Here is a 27,034-nt window from a genome sequence, read left to right as displayed (position 1 = left end):
AGTTTGGTATAGGTCATTCCTCCCTTGGTAATTGTATCTTCTTAATGAAAATGTTCTGTAGATCTGTTTTTATGTATTCTCTGCCTCTTCATTCATCTCACATCATTCTTGGTGGTTCTTACCCTGCTGCTGCCACACTGGGGCTCTGTAAACTTCTCAGAGAGGCCAGCCTTGTGAGGTTGAGGATGGCAATTATTGGTTTCTTCTTACTTTCCTGCCCGTAGATTCTATTTTTCTCATTGGGAAAAAAAGACACACTGGTGTGTATGCATCAAAGGGGCATGGTGCCAGCTTTCTCAGGTCCTCTCATGTTGAGCAGTAGAACTACTGAGCTGTTTGATGATACTCTGTGGTTTGCAGAGAAAACTTTTTTTTTAAGATTTATTTTGTTTTTATTACAAAGTCAGATATACAGAGAGGAGGAGAGATAGAGAAAAAGATCTTCCGTCCAATGGTTCACTCCCCAAGTGACTGCAACGGCCAGTGCTGTGCTGATCTGAAGCCAGGAGCCAGGAGCTCTTCCTCTAGGTCTCCCACAAGTGGAATCCCAAAGCATTGGGCCATCCTTGACTGCTTTCCCAGGCTACAAGCAGGGAGCTGGATGGGAAGTGGAACTGCTGGGATTAGAACTGGCGCCCACATGGGATCCCGGTGCGTTCAAGGCGAGGACTTTAGCCACTAGGCCCCGCCGGTGGGCCCAAAAACTGTTCTTTATTTTCTTTAAGATTTGTGTGTTTGCAAGGCAGAGTACATGCATGTGTGAGACAGGGAGACAGACTTCCTGTTAGTTTATTCCTCAGGTGGCCACAATAACTGAAGTTGTACCAGGAACTCTATCTGAGTCTCACCCACTAGTGACAGGAACTTGGGTACTTGAGCTGTCATCTGCTGTCTTCCCCAGTGCGCAGGCAGGGAGCTGGATTGGAAATGGAGTAGCTAGGGCTTGGACGGGTGCTCTGATGTGGGAGGGGAGTGTCTCAAGTGCTATACCCCAACATCAGTCCCAGAGTGCACTTGTCTGTCAACTTGTTTTGGGGTGACTAGTTAAGGGTCTTACTCTTCTCACATTGTAAGCTCACAAGCCAAAGCTCAACACAGATTTCTCAATTAGCAAGCCACAGAGCTTGGAGTTTAGTTTAGTTCTTTGGGTTCTAAATTTAGGACTCCAGCTGTTGTCCTCCCCTGCCTTTTAATTGCAAAAATGCATTTATTTATTTAACAGGCAAAGTGACAGAGAAATTGCTCATCCCCTGGTTCAATTCCCAAAAGCCTGTGAGGACTGGGCCTCGCCTGGTTTGAACCTGGGAGCCGGAAGCTCACATGTGCGCGGTAGGACCTAGTTAACTTGAGTCCTCTCTACTGCCTCCCAGGGTTTTCATTTGCTGAAGCTGGAATTTCAGGAGCTGAACTGGGCTTTAAACCCAGGTGCTATGATAGGTGCTATGATTTGGGATGCTAAGCCAGACATCCTGTTCAGAGTTTGGTTTTTAACTGGGGCAAAATGCATATTAGAATAAAGATCCCATCTTAACTGTTTTGTTAAGTGTCCAGTCCAGGAGTGTGCATACACTCAGTGTTGTGGAACCATCAGTGCCGGATGTCTTTAGAACTCTGCTTGTTGGCAAAAGGGAAACTCTGTGCCTTTTAAACCTCAGTTCTCCATCCCTCTCCCCAGTGCCTTCCTGTTTCTAAGACATCGGTGAGAGCTGTCCCTTGTCATTGGACTGAAGTCTGCTTTGCCCTGTGACTGCCCCTGTGGTCTGGTCCAGCAGACCTAAGTAAGAGCTCTTGTTCCTCTCCTTCCATCCTGGTGGTAACCTTGTATGGGAAATTTGAAGTCTTTTCCCAAAATTGTTTGAAGGCTTGAGGTAACAGCTGTCACCGGGTGTTTTTTCTCACTCCTAAACTCAACAAGCTTCCTTCATCTGTGAAAAAGTGCACTGATTTTGCAGCACCCAGTTGAACACCAACTTTGCCATCTTCATTGTAGGTAACATTCACGGTAGTGTGCTGGGGTCAATGGCAAAGCCTCTGCTTAGCTAACCAGTGGGTTAATGAAGCATGCAGGACCCAGGCCTTACACTGGGAAACCAGCCAGTGTCCAGCCCCTCTCCTCAGCCTCCCCGCAAGAGCCACCTTTTTGCAAGGTGCTGAGTTCCTCACTTGGCATCCCTGCTGTTCTACTCCCTCCCAACAATGAACTCTAGTGATGACGAATCTTTTTTTTGCACACATTTTTATCTGGAGAACAGTCTTGCCAATAATCTGGAGACTTGAAAAGTGCTGTGTATGGTGGATGTTAATATGCACCTGTCCTGAAAGGTGCAGAATGAAATGAATGAATGCTGTTGGAGAGTCTGAGACGTTGTAACCTGCAGAGACCAGGAATGAGGTGTATGCTGGCAGGAAGCATGACTCACCACCCCTGCGGCTCAAAAGGCTTCTCATGGTTATTTAATGGCTCCCTGAAAAATGAATGTGCATTGTTAAGGTAAACTCTTTAAAAATTAAGGCCTTTGTAATTCTGTGAGTTTAAGAGGGAAAGAGGGAAAAGAAAGAATCTATAGCGTGGTGAGAGATGGAAGGCAGCCCTTGTGGCTTAGCCAGGTCAGGCCAGAGCCGAAGTTGCTCTGTTGATTTGTTGAGTGAGCAGTGGTTTCCAAGGGTGCTGACTGCCTTGGACTGAACCTTCAGGTCCTGGTCACAGCTCTCTAACACCGAGTGAAGCCCAGAGTGGGAGAGGTGTGGTCTCCCTGAGGCCAGGTGGCCAGGTGGACCCCAAAGGAGTTTGGACCAAAGCACGGAGACTTCTGTTACCCACCGCAGTCGATCACAGCAGATGACCCCAAGCAAATATTTTTGCTACTTTAAAAATTCTCCCTGAAGAACAGTGTGTTTTTAGATGATTTTTGTGACTTTTGTGTAATCAGGTGAGATGCTCATTGCAGGCTTTAGGAATCTTCCATCAAGGGGCTCTCTTAGTTGGCGTCGGGGTACACACAGCCCCCTGCTTGGTGATGTTTTCAGCCACATGCCAAGTGGGGAGCTGTTCTGACTCTGAGTACCCTCTGCCATGCTCCCAATATTTGTCAGCATTGCTGAGGATTCCTCTGTCTGGGTCAGGCTGTGTCCCCGACTGTTCTGGCTAGAGCTCTGAGATAGCATTGGTTCCTGTACCTCCCTTCTTCCTGAGGACGGGGCTCAGTAGGCTTGCTCTGCAAATGGTCTTTGCTTTGTGGGCCACATAGCACCCCTGTCATAGCTCTGCTGGTCTTCTGTGGCCATAACTGTGGCATTATGTAGCCATGGCTGTGTGCCTATAAAACATGATTTAGACATGCTGGTGTCAGCTGGATTTGACTCGAGCACTCAAGTGTGTATACCAGGGCTCTAGGATGTCTGAATGAAGAAAAAGCAAAGGTGTGCTGAATAGGCAGGCAGCTTTCCTGTGTTGTCCACGTGCGCTTCCAGACTGTCTGGAGAGGTCTTTGTGAGCTGGTCTTAGGCAGGAACTAGTTCTTAAATTGTGGTGGGATTCCTTTTTGGGCAAAGAGTCAAGCCACGATTTATCAGTCACAAAAATAGCTTTTATTTCTCAACCAGTCATGTTCTCCTCGTTAGTAACCCATCTGCTGGGTCCCCCTGCCGCGTGGAGGAAAGATGGTATGTAAACACAGGCGCAGGATGGTGGAGTCTCACCTGGGCTTGTTTCCTGACTGACAGCCTGTGTGGGCTAACAGACCAGTCTGCTGGTCAGCCCTGGGGGAGATGCCAGTCTCGTTTGTGATATTCCAAACAAGGCTGCAGTGGGCATGCTCTAGTATTTTTAAGGAAGAATGAGCAGGTGGTGGACCTTGGCATGTCCCAAACACTCATTTTTCAGCTGGATTGGAAGCAGTATATAAAACCAAGTCCAAGGGACAGAATCACTGCTCCTCTATCAACGATGGTTTGAATTGTAAGTAAAATGGGCAGAGAGGGGGTATGAGCTCCCATCTGCTGGTTCATCCCTCAAATACCACCTGCGGCTAAGCTGAGTGCCAGGTACCCACCCAGCAGAGGTCCCTCTTATAGGAACCCTGTTACTTTTTAAAACCATTTTAAAAGACTTATTTATTTTTATGGGAAAGTCGGATATACAGAGAGGAGGAGAGACAGACAGGGAAATCTGTCCATTGATTCACTCCCCAAGTCACCACAACACCAAAGCTGAGCTGACCTGAAGGTTTCCCTCAAGGGTGCAGGGTCCCCAGTCTTTGGGCTGTCCTTGACTGTTTTCCCAGGCCACAAGCAGGGAGCTGGATGGGAAGTCGGGCTCCGAGGACTGTGATGCCGAGCTGAAGTGAAGGTGTGGGGTTGGTGCTGTTGTGCACTGGGTGAAGCCACTGCTTGACTCTGGCATCTGATACTGGAGTGAAATTTTGAGTCCTGGCTCCTTTTGTTTCCATCCAGCTCCCTGCTAATGCACCTGGATAGGCAATGGAAGATGGGCAAAGGCTTGGGCCTGGTGCCCAAATAGGAGACCAGGATGTTCTTGGCTCCTAGCTTCAACCTGGTTCAAGTTTGGTTGTTGTGGACACTTGAGGAGTGAACCAGTGGGTAGATGATTGATCTCTGTCTCCATCTGCCCCATCCAAAGACATATACACATACATCTTAACATGAAGCCGTGGGTTCTCAGCAGCCCATACAGCCCATTACACTAGTTTGTGAGAAGTTGCTCTGGGTCTGTCCCAGACTTATGGGAGAAGGAGGCTCCAGTAATAGATTGGCTGTCCTGGGAATTCTGGCTCTAATTTGGTTGAGTTGTAAGGATTCTTTGTATGTGTGGATACTAGATCTTTGCTCAGGTATGCATGAGAGTCTTCAAAAGTTAATGAAAAACACACAAGCTACACATAGGTTGCAATTTTTTTTTTTCATCACAACAAACTTTTAATTCAATGTTCTGGGAGCTCTTTGAAGTGCCCTTGTGTGGTTTCCAGATATTTTCTGCTGTGCCCTGGGCTGTTTGTTCACTGGAAGCAGACATGTTTTTAAATTTTGATCAAGGCCTTTATTTATTCTGTCACTTACACTTTTGGCATCCCATCTGAGTTTGCTTTTAAATCATTGTTGCTGCCAATTAATTTTGTACATCGACGTTATTTGATGTTGAGAGATTAAACACTGTTTGGTTCCAAGCCAGACACTGTGCCAGTCTTGAGGAGGAAGGAGTTTTCTTTGCCCTTCCAGACTCATTGTGCAGTTTTCCCTCCTCTGGTACTGACACCTGGTACCTGGACTGAGGCCACCATGTAGCGTATGTGGGTCTCCCTGCTGAGTGCTTGTCGGAGCGGCCAGCTGCTGTTGCAGCCCTCACCCTGATCGCTCTCTGAGCGTGTATGGTTCTTTCTCTCTGTTGTTTCTGCTTTTCCTTTCCTTCTTTCCTCTCTCTGCCTCTCCCGTGTCTTGGTCTTTTTCCTTCTTTTCTTCCTTCCTATCATTTATTTTAATTGGAAAGTCAGATTTATAGAGAGAAGGAGATTGAGTGAAATATCTTCCACCTGCTGGTTTACTCCCAAAGTGGTGAGCTGAGCTGATCAGAAGTCTGGAGCTTCTTTCGGGTCTCCCACACAGGTGTAGGGTCCCAAGGCTTTGGACCATCCTTTTCTGCTCTCCCAGGCCACAAGCAGGGCGCTGGAAGAGAAGTGGAGCAATATCATAGGCAACGATGGTGGCCAGGTGTGCTGCAGTCACTTTCAGGAGTTCCTTGTCCAAGTTATTTTCCTGTGCTCAGATTTTGAATTACAATGGTAGCTGCTTACTCTACTTTCTTTTAATAAAGAGACTGATGATTTTTTAAAGTAGTTTTCACAGACAAAAAAAAATCTCTTAAATATAGTACTTTTTTTTTTAAACTAGCCATACCTGTTGTCTTGAGGTTATTATTTGCATGGCGTAGCTTTTCATTTCCTTTGTGAAGATTTATTTATTTATTTATTTGAAAGAGAATTACAGAGAGAAACAAACAGATGTCCCATCTGCTGGTTCACTTCCCCAGTGGCCACGATGGTATGGACTGGGTCAGGCCAGGAGCATGGAACACCTATGCTCTTCAACATATAGTGCTTTTTAAAAACAATATAGTACATGGAATACAGCTGTTCAGTGGGAATGCAAGGAGCTCAGAGGAGTTGGGAGGCATGCCCAGGAGAGGATGGACCAGACCCAGGATCCAAGTCCTGCTCCCTTAGGCTGATTCTCAGTACAGATTCTTCCTCTGATGTCTCGGGCTTTACCTGGTGTTCTTAAGGCCTGCATGGTCTATTTCCTTCTGCTTTCCCCTGAAGCTGATTCTGTGAATAAAAGTAGCAAGCAGCTCAGAGCAGCTCATCATCAGTCCGGGTGAAGCACATGGATGATTGACCCCCAGCTGAGAAGCGTTCCATGGCGAGAAAGGTGTCGGGAATCTGTGATTGACACCGGTGCTGCGTTCCTTCCATGGTGCAGTGGGTGGCCTGCTCTGCTCGAGAGAAGCCCAGCAGGGCTGGCACTTTGTGGTGGCACTGCCCACTGGAGCATTACTGTTTAGTTCATTTTGTGCCTCAGTGAAGGTTTACTGAGTCCGCCCCTAAGCAACTGCAGATGGGGCTTGGTTGGCTTCCCAGCGAGTCCTTCCGCACATGCTTTGGAAGTGTTGCTGGAGGCTATGTCATAGACGAGAGCTGGCCGCCTTGGCAGCTGCCCTGCCTCCCACTGAGAAGCTGCGTGATCTACTGTGCTGCTGGAAGGCCTGGGCATGCTCTGGGAGCAAGGATAAGAGTGACAATCTTCTCCTCCACCATAGCTCGCCTGCCTCTCCAGGATGATGACCAGGGTCTCTGCTCCTCCCCTCCCCCAAGCCACCCCCATCCCTCCTTGATGCATCAGAGCCAGGCTGTGCCAGGGTTTGGCCCTCCAGCCTCAGAGGTGTCCCCTCACACTTGGAATCCTTGTGCCCTGCATGTGGTCCACAAAGCTCCTGGATTCCTTTTCCTGTTTGCTGTCATTCTTCCCCCCGACAAACTTGCTTCACACCTCTCTCTATAACATGTCCCACTCTTGGGACTTTGTCGTAGTGAGCCCATGGACCTGGGGTTCTTCCTTGCAATCATGGTGTAGCTGTCTTCCTCTCTCCCTGAAGGTGTGTGCTTGAGTGTCATGCTAGCGAGAGGTGGTTCTATCTGGAACCGTGTCTGACCTGCGGCTGTGGTTTTCTATGAAGCTGTTGGCGTCACCGGATGACAGTTACATGGATTTGTTGTTGTGTCTCACTCCCCCTGTAGACTCGAGCCTCCTGGAGGGCAGGGGTTTGTTGTCTGCTCTGCCAGACCTTAGTGTGACTGAGCAGGGACTCCTCGCGTACGGTGTACTGTGGGAACGCTTGCCGATTGTGGAGACTCTGCTTGCTCTCTTGTCGAACAGATCAGTCTTACTCGCAGTGCTGTGAGAAAGGAGGTCAGGCAGGGTACAGCAGTGACAGCTCCTCTCTGCTCCATGAGGTCCAGCTCAGCTCAGGAGATTGTGGCAGCATGTTCCCTGTGTTTCCATTCCAGTTTCTTGCTGTTGAGTAAGATAAGAGTTCAAAGCAGGGGCATAAGCAAAGTGCAAAAAAAAGGCATTTATTTAAAGTGAGAGAACCAGTATACATTCAGATGTGAATGGTGGCAAGTGCAAGAGGTGAGATGCTCACCAGGAGAAGGTGAGAGAAAGCTCACAAATTTTCCACAAGGAGGGAACTGAAAGGAACGAGTGCCTTTGCTCAGTGGTCTCCTTTATTAGCAGGGGATGGTGCCCGACTGAATACACAATCAGGGTGGAGTTTGGATGGGGTGCAGTGCATGAGATCTGGGAAGGTCATCATGGCATCTTTGTGTGGAGCTCAATGTCCACATGGTCACGGCATCCTCTTGTTATCAGAACAGCTTGGTGGGTTCTTTCCTTAGCTTAGTCTCAAAAAAAAAAAAAGCTGGGAAATGGTTACAGACAAGTCTCAAGAAGTTTTATTTGCAAAAGTGACCAGATGAATGTAGAAAGAAGGGGAAAGCATCTCCTGGATAGGGTTGGGAGGTGTGTGTGTGGTGGTGGGGGGCGCTTCTGAAAGGGGAGAGGGAGAGACACTAAGATTTTCAGAAGGATCTTGGGATTTTTAAGTGTCCCCTGACCCCTCTCTGTCTGGGCTGGAACCTGCAGAGAAGACGTTCCCCATTGGCGGTCTCCCAACCAGTTAGGAAATGGACAATTCTTGTGCCACTCACTTGAAGGTGTGGTCAAGATTTTAGTGATCTTGGAAAATCTCACTCTTTATCATACAAAGTATTCAGGTGCCAGGTGGGAAAGTGGGCATTCTGGATTGTCATGCAGGAAGGTGGAGTTAGGATCCACAGTCAGAGACAGACTGGGAAATCTTCCAGCTCTGTCCTGCCCCATATCAGAGTGATGGGTCCATCTGGGTCAGGTTCACTAAGACTGTCGCGCGCCAGCTTGGCTCAAGTTGGTGGCTGAGTTGTCAGTTCCCCTTCACTTGGCCTCTCCCCCCGGCTGGCTTGGGTTGTTCCTGCCTCAGTGGGAAAATTCTTGTGAGTAAGCTGGCTTCACCAGCCCTCTGTTGGTCTCATGCTTGCTGATGCATGACAACTGCAGCAGGCAGGTCACCTGGCCTAAGTTGGCGTCTGAGCAGCCAGAAAAATTCAGTTTGTGTCACCACCATGGCAGCCACGGGGCATCCCTGAGCCTCAGTGCACTGCTCCTCTGGGTTTGTTGTGAGCTCAACTTCAGGAGGCACAAGCCACAGCTTCTAAAGCCTGATTTGTGTGAAAGAAGCCCCCAAACCCAACTTTTTGCCACAAAGGATCTCTCTTGCCTTTACTGGGTTTTCTTGCCAATTCCATAGGGTTTCTGCCAGCAGAATTGAGTGACAAGGAAAACAAGACCTGGAAGCCACATCCTCAAACCCCAGAGTGATGGACTTAAAGGAACCTTTATGTCCCCCATCCCTCCATTTGAAAGCCTCTGGAGTTATCCAGTAGAAGCTGGGAGGCACCAGTGGGTGTGGGCCCGACTCCCACCTGGTGATTGCCACACCCTCCTCCCTTCCCGCTGGTCTGGCGGTTTTTCTGTGTGTCTGATGGATAAGGGATTGTGTCAACCTGGTAGGTTGAGGAGGGCATTATAGTGTGTGGTACTTGGCTCACAGTGAGTGTTGGCCAATGTAGGATCACCATCCTGGCAACCGACCATGACCTGTGACCGTGAATGCCCTCTGTGAGCCTGTGCTCACTTCCTGCCTCCCCCACGTCCATTTGGATCTCTTTCCTGTTCATGTGTGCTGACTCAGGGCACTGCCTCAGCATTGCTGCCTCCTGCTGTTGGCTGCCTCGCCTCAGGTCTGAAGTATGATAATGGACATTCCACTTCTCTGGCTCAGACCCCTAAGGGGCAACAACCATTGTAGGGTCCTGGGCACCCAGCCATGGGGAGCCTTTGGAGGCCGCCAGCTGCCTCTCCAAGTGGCATCTTGCCCACAATGGGGCAGTAGCTCTCTCTTCCAGCTGTTTAATTGCTCATGAGAGCCTCATCAGCACCAGCCTGGGCAATTCCTCTTCTGTATCCCAAGGTGTCTTTTATTTTTATTTTATCACTGTCCAGGCTGCCAGCCTGTGTCAGTGTGAGAGAGGCCCCAGCTGTGGAGTGTGAAGAATTCCCAGGCCCAGATACATAAGCTGTTGGCATTTGGGTCTTTGGATCCAGAAATCCCAGAGCAGCACTTGATGTTTCATTTAGCAGCTGTTGTCTTATCCCTGTCCACGTGCTGCATGCTTGAGATGAGACCCAAGAGGTGACAGGACAGTCATTTGGCTCATACCTGGGGATCAGAAGGCATTCACCTTGGTCTGGTCATTCATTTATGTAAATATTTATTTTAGGAGATAGTCACCAAGGGCCTGTTGCAGTCCAGAACCCATTCTAGGCATTTGGCCTGAGTGAGCAGAACCAACAAGGCCTCCTGCCCTTATGGTCACCAACCAATTAGGAGGAGATGATGATGAGCAGCAAATGATTAAACAAATGGCATGTCTTTCCGGGCTCCATGTCCGTCTGTCTTTAGGAGTTCGCTTGAGAGGGGCCTGGTTTCCCCTTGCCACAGGATTTCTTCCAGGGCACTCTCTCCTGGTCTGTGCAGCAGTAGCTGTCCTCAGAAGTCATCCTCTATCTGTGCCCATTTGCCACGAATCAGGTTCAAATGCTTGGGAAGCAGCAGCCTCACAGGCTCACCCTGAGGCTCAGCAGCCTCACCCTGACCCCTAACAGTCACTCGCCTTTGTGCTCTGGGAATACAGATGAGATGGCAGTGTTAGGCTTTGGGAGGATCATTGTGGGGGAAGGAATTCACTCTCCAAGGGTCTGTGTCGCCAAAGTCTCACTGTAAGCTGACTGTGCATCTATTCCACCTGACCCACTGCACATCACAGCCGAGCAACATAGCCACAGCACCCCAGTTGTCCCCCTCTCCCAGTCCCACAGTGATAGTGGTGCTAGCCAGGGAGACAGAGTTCACAAGTCAGGTGTAGCTCTCACCACCTGCACATTGCACCGTTGCAGTCACAAACTCTTGAGGGGAGCCATCGTCTCCTCTCTGCCTCTGCATGTTAGTACTCAGAAGGAAATGCTTGCCATCCTCCTACTGCACATGGACTTGTCAAGGTCTGGGAATAGTCTCTACTTTGGACCCAGCAAGTGTGAACTGTGGTCTCAGACTCCCTGCAGGCGTTGAGTCACCTAGGGACTCCTGGACCCTGCAGGAGGAGCATCTCTATGTTGGGTTGTTCCTTTCTGCTGTACTAGTGAGTGCAGAGGCTGGCCAGAGCAGGCAGGGGCTGCTCCCTCAGTAGACAGTGCAGGTGGATTCAACCCTCCTGCCCGGTGTGCTCCACATCCCTCTGAGACCTGTCCTCCTCTCATGTGTCCTCTGCTTCTTCCCTCTCGGCCTTGCCTTGGGTTTCTTGATGTAATTTTCTGGGAAGTTTTTGAGGCCTCAGGTCACCTTCCATTAGGTGATTCATGCTCTAAGTAGCTGCAGTGGCCAGGTTAAATGGCTGAGCCAGGGTAAAGCCAGGATGCAAGATCTTCATCCAGGTCTCCCATGTCAGTGCAGGGGCTGAAGGACTTGGGGTCATCTTCTGCTGCTTTCCCAGGTGCATTAACAGGGAGCCGGACCAGAAGTAGAGGAGCTGAGCTTTCAGCCGGCACTGTTAGGGATGCTGATTCCCAAGCAGTGGCTTCATTCACTTCTGCAACATTGGCCCACAAAGCTGGGCCTAGACTAAAGTGTTTTAAAAATGTTGTTGGGGCCACCTGTGTCACCTTGTCCATTGTTGATAAGCTGACGCTTTGTCGCTTGCTGGAGATGAGTGAGCCAGACACAGGGATCCCCTCTCCTGACCTCTGCTGAACAAAACCCAGGGGACTAAATGCACTGGACAGGCACACCAAGGATGGCTTGCATTGATCCATCCTCAGCTCAGCCCTGAGTCCTTGCTGTGTTGTGGCGATCACTGGCACCTCTCCCATGGAGTGTCTTTCTCCTTTGAAAGTTTAAAGCATCCCAGGTTCCAGCCAGGGTGCAGAGCTTGGCCCTCTGTTCCAGGCCCTAGGCGTACTTCCCTCTGTCCGTTAAGAATGTCCTAAGAAACCAGTCTGGACATTCAAATGATCTTTCCCTGGCTCTGTTGTCAGCATCGTGCTAAGTGTGTTTGAATTGAAAGTAACACAGTAATGTCCTCCTGCAGTTTGCTGTGCTGCTCTCCATGGTATTGGAGGTTGATGGTAAAATCATTTTGGCAGAAACTATGCGTGTGCATGTGCGTGTATATGTGCGTGTACACCATGCTGTGCCTGCCGGGGAGACCAGCAAAGTGTCTGCTTACTTTGGATGCCTCCTCACAGATGCCCCCTCACATGCTGAGTGGCTGCTCCGAGATAACAAGCTGCGACGCTCCCCTCTGAATAGGTTGCTCATGGGCCACAGCTTTGCTGGAATGTGGGAAATAGTTCCGACTCAAAGCACCTGGCTTTGTGCTTCTGCCAAACACAGCTTCACTCTGATGATTTGAGCTTCAACAGAGGAGCCCCATTGTTTCTACCCAATCAGGCTTTCTTCCATGTGGAGTCTAATGGCTGCAGTTACGCCTTTGTGGAAATACAGGAGAAAATTACCGACTCCTTGGAGCATAGGCAGGTCAATAAAGTGTGGATTTTTCTAAGTGTTAACCAGTTTGATTGGAATTGCTGGGGATTCTATGCTAGGGAAATAGCACAGCCATCTTCAGGTTTTGCATGAGATTGCAGTGGCCAGACCGAATCACATTTGCACATTCCAGGGCAATGATTCATTTGAGAATGCTGTGTGTTTCCCCCAGCTGGAGGAATAGCATTGCTTTGAATCTTCTGCGAACTCACGAGAAGCGGATGCAGGTTTCAGATTCTGGCGAGTCTATTAAACATAGCCTTTGTTGATTTTCCACTTTGGACCTTTCTTTGTGCTTCAATCTTTTCAGCACAGCTTCACTTTCTTACTGAAAATGGAATGACCTGTTCATACAGCTCAAAATGTATATACTTTTCCTGAAGCCCTTGATGAGGGAGGAATCCTCTAAGAGGGCGCTCACTGGGGGTGTGGCCATGTGGGATTTTGGGGTGTCGCTGCCTGAATCTGAACTTGGGTGTGGGTTCCTGCATTGTGTTCATCCATGAATCCCTCGGCTGGCATTTGTGTTCTGCCAGCGGGCGTCATTAGTAATCCCTTTACATTAGTGTCAGAGTCCTGCTACTTTGAAATCTATCTTATTATTCCTAGTTGTCCTTCCTTGTTTCAGTGAGAGGTAGTTTTTGAGAGGTTATGTATCTGGAAATACTTTTATTCTACTTCTCAGGTAATTTGGCTCGATAAATAATTCCAAGTTGGAAATAGTTATTCCTCAGGATGTGGGAGGTTACTCCTTCCTTTTTTCTAGTGTGAAGTGCTGCAGGTTAGAAATCTTGTATCATTTTTGACTTCCTAACCTTTGTAGAAATTCTTCTCCTCTGAAAGTTTGTATCCTCTTCTTGTCCCTTCTGTCACAGGTGCTCTATTGTCCATTGGGCTATGTTCCCTTTCATTCATGTCTCTCCTCTGGGTTCTCCTGAGCTCTGACTTTGCTGTCCTGAATCTTGTTGAATTATATCTCTGATTTCTTCTTATTTTACCTTTAGTTTTTCCTTTCTGAGGTGGTCTTATTTTGGCTCATAGATCTTTAGATCTCTATTTTTTTCCATTTGTCTGTTGATTATCCTTTGCTTTAAAAAAAATGTGTTACTCTTTCTACTTATATTTAATCTTTCATTTATTGCTGTTACAATCTTATTTGGATAAAGAGCTTTTTTTCGGTGTCTCGCTGTTCTTGTTCCCTGGCTGTGCCATCTTTTGTGTCCTCTCTGGAGACATCACCTGGAGTTGGCTTTGGCAGCACATTTGTCCCTTTGGAGGTGAATGCTGTCTACCCGCTTTTGGGGGGCGTTAGTGGGCTAGCCTTAGACCCTGGAACTACTGCATCGTTTTCTCCCTTGAGCTGCTAGTTGCCACCCAGGAGTCTCATCCTCAGAGTACAGAGGACCCTATCTGTGGAGTTGATCTTGTTTTCAGACTTGAGACTCATTTGGGTTCTTCCAATACATCCAGGAGCTCTTTCCCGCCTGTCACTATCCTTGGAATGGTACAGCTTGTTCTCTGTTCCACTATATTTGTTGTGCCATGCCAAGCAGGCATATACAGGGGTACCCCCAGTAGTGGACTCAACACCCAGAGGTGTCTGCTGTGTCTATGCTGGCTCTGTCCTGGCAGCCAGTCTCCTTGATGTGTCATCGTGTTGACATCATGCCTTGGTGCTATATTTATCCCATTGACGGCATAGCAGTTACCTTGAGCACAGTTGATCAGTGCCACTTTCTGTCCTATGACCCCCATCACCATCCCACCCAGAGCTGTGGGCAGGTGCCACCTCATTAGGTCACTTTTCATTGGAGGAAAAGCAGTTCGGTCACTGGAGGTGACACCAAAGTGGGCTTTTGTGTGTTGCTGTGGTGATGACTGTTCGCCCAGGAAATGGAAGTAACCAGGTCCTGGCACCTCTGTCTTACAAGATGTCTCACTGTTGTGGTCACAGCCAAGCGCTCCCTCTGTTGCACCTGTACTCCAGTGATCAGTAATTGCCCCCCGCCCCCTTTTAAAGAGGCTTCTCTCAAGAACCTATTTGAGAAGGAAAACAATTTTTGTAGAGAGAATAATTTTTGATTATGGATAAAATACTTACTAACTTTCTTTTCTTAAAGTTGTGCCGAATCTTTGGAGCATGGATGGAGAAGTCACAGCCGCAGCCCAGAAGCCTGGGGAAGCTACTGAGGAACTGGCCAGCTCCTATGAGAGGAAGCTCATTGAGGTAATGCCAGCATGTTTTCTGTGTCTTTGTGCTGAATCCTGGCTGCATGTGGTCCTTCCAGGACCCAACCTGGCCTGTCAAAATAGAGGCCTGCCTCAAGAGGCCGCCAGACACTGCCTCCCAACAGCAAACAGAAATGCAGAGAAATGGCACGCTTGATAAAGGAGGGAGAGCTGATTCCCTGAAGATTAATTACCCTGAAATAGAGATGTCTGGCACTTGGGGTAAGACAATGAGAGGGGAGACAGGTACATTTCACTGTACAAGAAGGGAAAGGAATCTCACATCGTGTCTGGAGGTGAGAAGCAGGAGAGGGCAGTGTGTGAGGACAGGTGCAGTGGACGCTCTGTCTGGCAGTGCTCATTTGTTCATTGTCAGTTAATTGCAGATGAAGTCGATTGTTTGACAGAGGGACCAAAAACACCATGGGAGAAAGTTAGTCACAACAACATTGGCCCTAACAGGGAAGACCTGTGTGTGTGGGAGGCAGCTAGCCATGATGGCGTGATGGGCGTAATAATGTGACAGCGGGATCCAGCATTCCTCCAGCACTCTAGTGATAACACTGTGAAGTCCATGCCTGGGGTTTCCCACAGCGAGCATTTTCCATGAACTTTAGCAAGACCCTCCACATGCTAAAGAAACAGTGTATATAAAAATAGGATTTCTTGAGGATTTAAATGAAGGTTTAAGGTTAGGAAACTCATCTGTCAGTCATCTCACTAAGAAATCAAAGGAGAAAAGCCAGATGTATTTATTCTGATAAGAATAAAGTCATTTGGTGATGTTTGTCCTCTCTATCTGCATAAGTGGTTTCTGTGATAGGGAAAATAAACCCTTGGTTCTCCCCGTGCCCAGTGGTGGGGCTGGGAAGTGTGATTTTGGGGTGTGTGTGTGTGCAGGCCTGTCGTGGCAGCAGTGGTTGCCAGTCATGCCTCTGTCTGCTTACAGAGGGATGTATGGAGGTGCACCTGCTGATCTAACAGCTGGGGCCTAGTGTTACTTTTATAATCGGAGAAGCACCTGCTGGTTGCTATGGAGATGTGCATCTCAGAGTTAGGGCCTTGAAAGGAGACCCCTTTGGCGCCTGCCTGTCTCTCACTCTGTTGGTGGCTGGTTCGTGGGTTCATCCATAGGGTCTCTTTGGTCCATCTCCTAGCAGAACTCTGAGGAAGGACAATGGCTCCAAAAGCAATCTGAGCTCTCAACTCATGGACAGGTGTGCTGGGATCCTCACAGAACAGGCTGGTAGTGCAGGGAGAGTCAGCCACGAGGCTGACTGCTGTGGGGCCTGAGAATTCTGTCCAGTCCCCCATGTCCTCTCCCCACCTCTCCATCCCTCCCTGAAGACAGTGGGGCTCTGAGCCTTGGAGTCAGCTGGTGGCTGTGTTAAGGGAACGGCCTCCACCCTTAGGCTGGTGAGATGCTCTGTGCACTCGAAGTCCCTTGAGGACAGAGATGGCATCTTTTCCATCTCCTTACATTCAACAGCATTTTGTTTGTTTTATCTTTTAATGTAAAGTAACCTACAAATAAGTGTGTTTTGAAGATCTCCTAACTCAGTGTGTCTATTTCTTGAGTGGAGGCAGGACCAATGCACTGGGGAGGTTATCAGAGTGCCAGTGAATGACACGTATATTCCTGCAGGGAGTTCACGGAGGCGTGCCAACCTGGTTAGCACCTGGTCAGGTGGGTGCCAGGTAGAGATGGTGCCTCCTTTCCCAGAGTCCACTGGGGCAGCCATGTCAGGGGGCTCCCTCCAACTGTGAGACTGGCTGACTCCAGGAGATACAACTAACTGTTGAATCAGCTGAGCCAAGTGATGTGGGCTGGTGGGTTGTTGGTTATTCCTATTGTTGGGGCAGAGATTGTACTTTCCATCCAGGAAACAGCAATGGCCTTGTATGCTGATAAAGTTGGAGGTACAGAAAAGAGAGTCATGGTTTGGGAATGGAGCAGGTGGCCAGAGAAGAGGTGATGCCACGGCTCGAATGGTGGTACCTTGGAGGCTGTGTTGTGACTGTGTCCCACCTGCCTTGACTGCGTGAGGGTCTTGTCATCACTCTGCACTGGCTGCAGCTTGCATAGGGCCTTCCCATTGGATCGTGCTGCTTTGTGGCTCCTGGTGGCCACAAGGGACTTGGTGTTAGACTGCTCCTGTGGCTGAGGTGTGACCTTCTTGCTTCCTTCTGTCCCTTCTGTGATGCCCTCTCCTTGGGAGCAGTAGCACTGGTGGCTGTAGACATGGGGCAGCTGTGAACCTGGAGCAGAGATGTCCTCAGAAGGCACTTACTACCCCAGACTGATTTCTCATTCTTTCTTTGCTTGCAAAGTAAGGTTCTGTCAGTGCTCACTCATCTGTGAGCAGCACTAGCATTTCATTACCCTGAGACTTTTCTGGAACCCTTTGTATTTGTGTTAATTGAGCCTTTTACAATGTTCTTTATAATGTGCCCCTGTCATTTTACTAATGGGCTGATTTTTACCCAGAGAATTGTAAACATGTTTTGGATCCAAGTGATGGAAATCCGTGGGGGGAAAGTTGATGCTGTTTCTTTGCCTGTTTGCTATTTGGAGTGCCCCAGTTTTGTGATGCATCCCAGTGCAAAGGGAATTCCTGATGTAGGCATTTAGCCTATTGATTAAGGTGCCACATACCATATTGGAGTGTCTGGGTTCAATACTTGCCTCTGGCTCCCGACAGGGTGGACTCTACAAGGCAGCAAGTGATGGCTCACACCTCTGGGTTCCTGCCTTCCATAAGGGAGACTTGGATTGAGTTCCAGGTCCCTGACCTGGCCCTGGCAAGCATGTGGGGAATGTGAGCTTGCTTGCTCCTGCTCTCCCTCTTTCTCTCGGTCTCTCAAATACAGGAGAAGGAGGAGGAGGTGGTTCTCAAACATTCCTTTGCTATGTGTTTGACTCAGAAAGCATGAAACCCTCTTGCTCACCTGCACATACACTGCATGTTATTGTTACATTGCCTGGAATTCAGTTTCTACAGTTCAGAACTTGCGTCATTTCAGGAAGTTGATGTTCAACAGCTGGAGAGCACTCATTCTGAAGCCTGGAGGTCTGTGGCTTGCTCTTGATGCCCTGTGGTTGTTAAGGGAGAATTCTGGCCAGTGTTGGTTAATCCATTAGCAGGAAAATGTGAGCAATGTGTCTGCTATTCTAATACTAGCAGCACAATTACTGTGCCAGGGTTTTTAGGTAGATGAACCCCAGTGATCCTCAGAAGAGTCCCCTAGGGTGGCACTGATAAAGCTGGGAGACATGGAGTGGTGCCCCCAGGTTTCTCAGCCAATAGGAGGCAAAACTGTTTTGGAGTTGCTCAGGCCAGCTGGGCTCCAGAGCCCAAGCACCATCCTTCTCCTTTGCTCTGGAAGGCTGAGCTCATTAAAGGGGGGCGGAGGGAGAGCTTGATTGCAGAGTAGAGATTGCCACCAATCAGGATGGGAAGAATGAGTAGAAGATACAGGAGGAAAAGGAGCAAAGATCATTAAAGCTGTGGCGATGTCTGCTGTTGCAGTAGTGCCCAGGAGGAGGGGAAGGCCAGTCTTTGTCCCTAGTGTGGGAGAAGAAAGTGCAGGTGTCACGTGTTTCAGAGGCAACGGACTGGCCCACATGGTGCTGCATCACAGCAGTGTAGATGATGCTTTCTACCATGTCTTCAGTGCTTGCTTCCACAGCTCTGTAAATGCTGCACAGAGGGACAGTCTGCCAAACAGCTTCAGTTGTTCAATGTGATGCTCACAGGGTGGTAAAGGTGAGTCCTGGAAACCCAGCCCGAGTGAGCTGGTCAGAGCGTCATGACTGAGCCCCAACTGTGGGAGGGAGCTGGGGCCCTGGGAGGAGGCACCCTGGCTTGTGTTAAGGAGGAACGTTCTGACAGGCATGTGTAGGAACATCTCGGCTGGTGCTCCTGGAGTGGATGCTAATTCACTAATGGACAGTGTCAACATGCTCCATACATAACTGCCGAATCCCTTCTAAGGGTCGAGCCCTCACCTCCATTCCTATACCCTGGGAACAGTCGTGTTCCTGGTTCTGCGAGATGAACTGCAAGAGAGGTGTCCCTCTGCTGGCATTTGCTTCCCTCCACAGAATTTTCTTTCTCTGACTACATGGTGACCTTGGTTGCATAGTGTTTGCTGGAACATCTGAGAATAGCATTAGCTCTTAAGTCCCTCTGTACAAGTGTGCCTGTCTTCAGGGAGCACACCATGTGGTGGATGAGGCTGGTGTGACTGGCAGGATCCTCAGGATGAGGTAGCCTCAGGGCTGAGCACCTGGAGCCATACCCTGGGCAGCTGCCATGCAGAGGTCAGCACTAAACCACAGGCCCTTCTGCCCTCCCAGTTTAGTGATGATACTCTGCATGTCCTCTGTGCATTTCTACATCCCTCTTGAAGTTCTGAGACATCGGCCAGATGGTTTTGTTCTCACCAAGGATTTTGAAGATGAAAAATGCTGAACACATCCAAGATGGTGCAGTTCTAAGACTTGTTACCTCTTTTAAGTTTGCTTTGGTTTGCATTCACCTCCAGAGACTGTCTCATTTCAGCAGCTACTTTCAGCAGAATGGGACATGGGATTGGTCCTGGGACTCTGATCCTGCATCTCTATGCTGCCATCTTCTGTAGCCTAATGGGGTGGAGAGCAGCTGGGCTCCCATGTCAGGTGGAATTGTACTTGTCCCCGACAGCCTTGTGTTCCTGGGCAGGCCACCAAGCCTCTCTAAGCCTCCAAGTACCACCCAGAAGCAGGGCTGCTTTGAGGATTAACACAGAGAACCCAGGCTGTTGCCTGGGGCTCCCAGGAGGGCTCCTTGAGGCTCTCTTTCTCCCTTGTGTTCTGATTCCTTTCCATTACCTGCTGTCTTGGTCGGGTATCAAATCCAAGCACTGTGGCCTCTTTGGAGCTCTGGAGTGGGCATGGGCCATGAGCAAGGGCTGTGGTGGCTTGACTTCCTGGGTGAAGAAGGCTGTAGTGCTTGGGAGGTCGTTTGTTGTCTAGTGTCAGGAGCCGTGTACTATAACCACACTGAAGCCATTTTGAATATAGAACTATGAGCCAGTGGAAAAAGGTTGGCTAGATGCTTGGGAAAGAGGTTATAAAACTGATCACATGCCTAGTTTCAATTGTTTCTAGCAACTGTTTCAGAATGTGATTTATGCTGTACCTGCCGACATCTTGTTACTTGTTACCTACACTATTGTTGATATGGTGGTTGCTCAAGAACAATTGGCTTTGAGACCATGGCTTGCAGCCCAGTTTATCCTTCCGTCCCAGAGTCTTAGTTACTGAAAAATATAAAAACCCTCAGTTGAAATCAAAGTGACAGCTTGATCAGACATACTGTCTTGCTGTCCATTCTTTGTGTCTCTTGTCCCTCATTCTCCTAGGTTGGTTGCGACCCCCAATGACTGTGCTGCTGGGTGGGAGCCTAGCGATTTGCAGTAAGCATTTACACGAGTGGCTGACAGAACTGAGCCTGTTAAGACTCTCAGGTTGCTCTTGCAGCATGTGGGCCAGTTTGCTTCTCTGCACCAGATTCTCCCACTCTCCCATTTCTAGGAAGTTATAACTCAGCTGAGGTTAACAGCTGTTTATGTTACCGCCAAGGGCCCAGCCTGTGAGAAGCTTTCTCTCTGGCTATGATCAGTAGTTATTACTACCCTTTGTATGCTCTTCCACTCAATGGCTTCCCCCAGCCTCACTCCTTTCTGCTGCTGCTGGACTGTCCCAAGCCTTGCCCTGCAGCTCCATGTCCCCGCAGAGTCCCCCCTCTGTGTCCTGTGTGTCAGTCTTGCTGGTCCAGCCTCGGCTACCAGATGCATGTTTTCCATATGGCAGCCTCGCACTGATTGAGTTTTCAAATTCTAGGATACTGATCATTCACTGTCTCAGTATATCCAGCCCCTGAGTGAAATAAATTGTGTATTAGCAGTGTTTATTCTCATTCTAATGGCAGTTACTATTAATAGAAAAGTTATCTTAAGCCTCAAGCTGGTAAAAAAAAAAAAAAACCCTCCTAATCACACGCTGCTGCTAAGTGTGGATGTGACCATCATTTGAATAAAGCTCCAACATCCCTGAAACAGCTGGGACCTGGGGAGGACTTCTCCTGCCATGCTTGCTGTCCCAATGGCACTAATGGGTTCTAACTCCTGTGATGTGTCCAGGAGTCAGTGTTGGGGAGAAGCTTTGGCTTTGAAACAGGAGCCTGGCCACAGGACCCAGGGTGCAGAGCTCTGGAGCTGAGACCTTTGTTAGGCTGATGCTCAGAAAGAGGGATGGAAGGGCTTTCTTTTTGTGAATCACACAATGCTGAGGCACTTTACTCACCAAGCATAGCTGAGTGTTTCAGTGCTTGTTGTCATGTGTGAGGAGTAGGGGACAGTTTTTTCCCCCCATTTATTCCCGCTGAAGTGTGAATGACTGATCGAGATAAACCTCCAAGGAATTCTTAGAGTCTTTGGCATTTTCCTTTCTGATGGCTCTTGGGTCATCTCAGATCCTGTTTTGTGGTGAAGTTGCCAATCCTTGCCATTGCTCTGTGCCTGTCCCACCTTGTGGTCGGTTGGATTCTGCTTCCCTCTGTCAAGGTCCGCTTTGCTGATTTGCTCCCACCTGGGCGTCTGCAGGACCAGACAGGAGGGACAAGCTTCCTCAGACACTCAGTGAACAATCTGGTACTGTGTTTCAAGTGCTCGGTGGAAATACTGGTAATTGTGGTGGCTGTTCTTGAGCTTGTCAGTCATGTACTGTTTGGGGGCCTGTTTATGCTCGTTTTGTTCTCTGAGTTGGGAGGTGGCTTCTTGAAGCTCCTTCTTGGCCCTCTGAAGCAGGTTCCAGATGTGCCTGACTGAGGGATGAGGCCATACAGCTGGTGGGAGAGCCCTGCTCACTGGCAGTGCCCTGCGTGTCACTCACGGTGTAGAGCTGTGGCACCTAGGGCCAGAGGGGAGGAGAGCCCCATGGAGCTTAGTGCACGTGGGTCGAATGATGCCACAGGAAGAAGTGTTCAGTGCCCATTCTGCGGCCAAGTGCTTGCTCACCTTGGCTCCTTGTCACTTCAAGTTCACGTTTGTGTTCACATTCCTATATTCACAGGAAGTTCCTCGTGTGCTAGCTCCTGCCTGCTTCAGCCACATTTCCTGCTTTGCTGTCCGCTTGTCTCAGTCTCCCAAATGCATTGTGTCACTGAGAGGACACAGTTTCTCCCTGGACGTCATTCTTGTTTTCACATACTTTCCCCTTGCCGGGATCCCTGGATAACTTCAGGTCCTGGGAGATTTCTGTGACTCCTCCACTGTCCTGGAGCCCTCGCCTCAGTCACTGTAAAGTGTGTCTCTTCCTTCTTCTGGCTGTGTCTCTCTCGTTCCCCCGTCCCATCACTGTGCCTTTAGTCCTACAATGGCAACGGGTGTGTTGTCTTGTAACCATGGTAGCCCACCATTCAGCATCTGAAACCTGCAGAGGTTTGACCCCTGGAGCATGTCCAAGGCCAGTGCAGAGGCAAATCCAGGCACAGTGCCTTCATGTTTTCTTTTTATAAGCACTACCAATCAGGTTTCAGATGCTACAGTTAGTGGTTTTTTTTTTTTTTTTTATGGTAGTGTGACTGAAAAACTTTCCTTCTCTTTGAATTTTCTTCCCCTTTGTCTTCATTTCCCTGACATGTGGGCTGCTGCACCACCTGCTCCCATTTGATAGAAATTTCCTTCTAAATTCCAGCCTGCCATATCTGACCCATTCAGAAAGATTTCCTTTGTCACTTTATTTGAAATAAAGACCACACACACACACACACACACACACACACACACACACACACACACACACGTTGAGAGAGATCTGTCATCTGCCCTTTCACTTCCCAAATGCTCACTAGTGCTGAGGCTGGGTCAGGCCAGTGGCAGGAGCCGGGAACTCCATCCGGGTCTCCCATAAGAGTGGTAGGATATTGGGTCAAATGCCTCTCTCCAAAACAGGATATGGACATCCCCTGCAGCTCCTTAACCTGCTGTGTCATGGAGCTTGCCCCAGGAAGACTTAGTTTCATTGGGGGAAGTCAGTGGTGCTGAGAGACTCCCCCCTCCTTATAGATTCTGTGCCTGCTGGTCCTTGGGGACAACTCTAGGAGACTGAGTTTGCAGGGTTTGATGCACTTTGGCATAGAAGACATCACGTAATGATCGTAGCTTCCAGGTGTTCTGTCATTCCAGAAATGGCTCTTGATGTGTTCTCGTCAGACTCAGGATTTGGCATCCACGGCTGTGAAGCTCTTTTTTTTTTTTTTTCCTCTAAGTATAGGAAATCTTCCTTTGCCTTTCTATTCTCTTCTACTCCAAAGTGGGTGCAACCAAACCTGGTACCTATGGAGTGTGGGTTGCGAGGCCAGAGCTTCTGCTTGTTTCTTGCAGCCTTGTATGCGAGTGCTGCTGCTGACGTCTGCCCAAGCAGTTTTTCAACCTGGATGAAGCAGAAATTTTCACCAGGTAGCTCGCTCACATAGAAATAAATGAATGAATAAAGAAATGATTTTGTACAAATGTGCGCAAGTGATGCCGTTTAATAAGCACTTGCCATGTGGCAAACACTGGCTGCAGCACACACACATCCTTACAGAATCCCTAGGCAGTGGTTGCTGGTGGACAGGGAGACATACGTCTCTTGGTTAACAGGTGATGGTTTTTAGGGTCAGTTCTGATGACGGCAGGGCTCGGACGGTGAGCTGCTACCCTGAGGTTCACCGGGAAATGTGACAGCTCTTGTAGAAGTCAGCGCTCGCCTTTTCTGTTTACTGACATCCCATGACTGTCTTCTCACTGCAGACATCTCTAAAGCTGGCAGGAGACTCAGAATTGAACTTGGATCCGCTCTGTGGGTTTTGTGGCTTCTCCTGATTGGCGGTGGTGCAAATTAACCAAATGATAAATGTAGCCTGCCTAATGCTGTGCCTTGACCCCGTCCTCTGGAGCAAGAGCACATTGAACATTTTCATTTAATCCACTTGAGGGGAATGATAGAGTAAATTAAAAAACACAAGGTGAGAGAATCCCCTTTTACCTTTTGTTTGTGAGCTGTTGTGTCCTTGTGGGAAGCTGCGGGTATCTGTCCTGGTGCCTGCTGACATCCTGCTCTGTGCCTTCCCCGACCAGGCCTGTGCCTCAGCATTTCACTGATCTCACCCTCGCCATCACTGCAGCTGGTGGTTGCATTCTTACCCCTTTATGGAGGAGCAGACAGAGGCTTGGGGAGCTCATTGAGGTTTAAGATCATGTAAGTAACTGAAGGTGGAACTGCGCAGCACATGCTGACCTGAAGTCCATAACCTTTCTGTTGACATTCCCTCTGAATGGGAGGATCCAAATCCTGGCCCTGGGCCCTAACCTCTCTGAGCCTCAAGTGTCCTCATATGCAGCCAAGGAATGTTCGTGACTGATGGCTTGTGTTTGTAGAGCAAATGGAGACATGTAGGCACTGCTTCCTTTCACCCTTCCCTTTCTGGGATGGGGTGCCTGCGGGCTCTGTCTTGTCTGCCTGCAGAAGGGCAGTGGGTATTGTCACTCTTGGCCTCAGTTGTATACAGAGGAGTCCATGCCTAGTCTTCTCATGGGTCTTCCCCCTCTAGCAGGCTTGCTCAGAGGCAGCAGGTCACTCCTGAAGCTAGGCAGCCTTTGGCTGGTGCTGCCACCAACATTGCCAGCAGGAAGCCCTGATGTGTTCCTGCTTGCTGGCCCCTGCCCTGCAAGAACAGCACATTCTGCCTCTGGGGCGACTCAGGCTCTTTCTGTCTTGGCTCAGACCTGTGTGTCCCCAGGCTGGCTCTCCAGCTCCCTCCTGCATTGCTGTCCCATGATTAAGGATAGCTTGCTCTGTTCCTACCACTTCTGTGGACCTCTTGGGGCTTTCAAATGCGGGCTCAAGGCAGCCCCAGTGGGAAGATGGTCTTTCTCTCGTGGTCTTGGTCTCCACTGGTATCATCCTGAGGCTGACGTTGGTGGTGAGCAGTGAAGTCCCTGATGGCTTTAGAGTGATCAACTCAACAGAGCCTCCTGTTTGCTTTGGCATCCACCCAGGCTTTCCCAAGAACCCGTACCCTTCAGAGTCATCAACAGTTGTGTTAGGAGTCATTGCCAGAATTCTGGAACCTTCCCATCACCTTTTCCTCTCAATCCCAGAACTTTTGCTTATCAAGTTGCCCTCTGCTTTTTCAGTTTGGTTTTTCAGAAAACAACTCTGTCTCCCAACTTCCTTTGCAGCTAAATTTTCCCCAGCAGCCTCCTGAGTTCCTGGCAGCTTCTGTTGACAAAGGTAAATTTTCCCTCCAGACCTGGTGAAGCTGAGAGTGGCGCATCCCATTCCCTCAGCTTCCTGGGCATGACTCACACGTTCCATTTTCGGTCCTGCTCTGCCAGGGCCAACCGTAAGCTGCTCATCTATGGTGACAGGTAGTGTTAAAAGTTTCTCCTTCACAGTGCCTCAGTTCCCTTACTTTTGTTATGTGTGTCAAGCAGGCACCTGCCCACCCTGTTTTGAGCAAAGGAGTCTCTTAGCACAGGAGACTGGAGTTGGGTTCTTTTGATTCATAACCTCCTACTACATCCTTTTGGGTAATTATCCTTTGGGTAGTTAGAGAATCCCTCCCCTCCCAGTCCCTGCCTACTCCCCCAGCATAGGTAAGGAAGGGAGACCATGAGGACTGCACAGAAATGAACTTGTGTGCTCTGGGTGCCGAAATGGATGCTCTGCTGCCTGACTTGCCGCCTCTTTGTAGTGTGTTCTGCACAACCCCCAACCAGTGCCCACCATGTAGCGCATGGAAATCCTTTTTCCTGGTAAAGAAAGCTGGATTCAGATGTCAAAGGAAAGCCTTTCTGTCTTCTTGAAAAGTGCTTTCTGCTTTCCATGGTAAAGACTTTTAAAATTAATGGAACCCTCCCCCTGCCCCACTGCCCACCTCAACATACCCCTCCCCCCACGATTGCTGTGGCTCAGAAGGAGCCAGAAATGCCAGTTTTCCTGTGAATGACCTCACTGCCACTCACTTCTCGGTGTTGAGGGTTCAGTCTGCCCTGGTGACATTCTTTTCGAAACAAAGTCATAATCAGCTTTGACAGAAAGTGATAAAATCAAGGGTCTCCAGGTCACCTTGTTGGCTGCCAGCCCTTGCGATGGGACTCTGGGCTAGGAGTGCTGCCTTCGATGGGACAAGACAGACATTTCCTTGATCTTTTTTTTTTTTTTTTTTTTTTTTGCCTCTGGAACTTCATGATTTCTTGGTCATTTGTAGGTAGGTCAGCAAACTTTCCAGAAGTTCCTAGCAGTGACAGCCTGTGGTGTTGTGGTGTGTGGATTTCTGTTACAGCTCCGTACTGATGCCCCCTGGAATGCTGGAGCAGCCCTAGACAGTTTGTAAATGAGTGGGTGTGGCTGTGTGCCAATAAAACAGTTCATCAGAACCAGCCGAGGGCTGTGTGTGGGTAGCAGGCTGCAGCGTGCCAGACTCTGATGCCAAATAATCCCCATACTCGGTATTGATGCTTCTGTTGGTGCTGTGTGTGAGTCCTTGTCATGGGCCCAGCAGTATACATATTTCCTGCTCATAAACATTTTGAAGGAAGGCAGTTGTGGACCAAGTGAGGCTCACCTGGGTTGAGGTTTGCTCCATGCCAGGGTTTCCCAAACTGACATCTGAGAGCAGAAGGTCTTTGTTCTGGGGGTGACCCTGTCCTATATTCCGGGGGTGGCCTGAACTCTGCCTCCTAGAAGCCGGTGGTTGCCTTGTCTATGATAACCAATAGGGGTCTCCATGACTGTAAGTTGAAAAGATGTGATCTCAAAAATGATGAAATATTAAGTTGGATGAAAGAGGAAACAAAGCGACAGAAATCTCCTGCCTGGCCAGTGTCTCCCCTGAGGCAGTCACCTCTTGTTAGGAGCCAGTTCTGTACGTGGACCATTTCTGGATGCCCAAATCTGAGCCAGAAAACACTGTGCATTTTTCTGTTTCATGTCGGTCTGTTTCATTTTTTTCCTAAATGGAAATAGTGGCTAACCCCATGCTCATCTCTCCTTGGCTTTGTGTGTTACCTGTTCTGCTCTCATGGGTCCCTGACATCCTCCCTGCCTTGGCCCTCCATATCTGTATCTGTGGGCAGCCTCCTCTTGACTAAGGCATACAAGCAGGGGACAGTGGTCACCATGCCCCCTGGTCATGAGGAGATGCTGGTCAAAGGGTACAAATACTTAGCTGCATGATGACCGAGTCCTGTGTACCTGCTGTCCCAGCATGCTCACCATAGCTTCCAGTCCCCTTCTGTTCACTTGGTATTTGTTGAGAGGGTCAAAGTCTCAGGTGTCCCCACTGTTTCCACCCCCCACAGGACACTTGCAGCCCCAGCTGTGGCTGACAATGGGCAGTCTGACCACTGGGGACTGCCATTGTCATTTCCCAGTGTTTAAGTGTGTCAAGCCATCAGGTTGTACTCCTGAATAGACACAGATTTTATTTCTCAGTTGTTACG

General features: G+C 49.1%; 1 protein-coding gene across 1 annotated transcript in view; it reads left to right on the top strand.

The window, feature by feature from the left end:
- The window catches only part of SNX29 (sorting nexin 29), a 247,346-nt gene that overhangs the window by 135,813 nt on the left and 84,499 nt on the right, over nt 1–27,034 (top strand). The window contains exon 15 of the mRNA XM_040973311.1: nt 14,389–14,495. Coding sequence (XP_040829245.1) covers nt 14,389–14,495 — 107 coding nt within the window. The remainder of the gene's footprint in view (nt 1–14,388; nt 14,496–27,034) is intronic.

Source organism: Ochotona curzoniae, unplaced genomic scaffold (assembly GCF_017591425.1).
Source record: "Ochotona curzoniae isolate NIBS_2020 unplaced genomic scaffold, NIBS_Ocur_1.0 contig_2321, whole genome shotgun sequence".
Classification (NCBI taxonomy): Eukaryota; Metazoa; Chordata; class Mammalia; order Lagomorpha; family Ochotonidae; genus Ochotona; species Ochotona curzoniae.
This window is presented reverse-complemented; position numbering and strand designations above follow the sequence as displayed.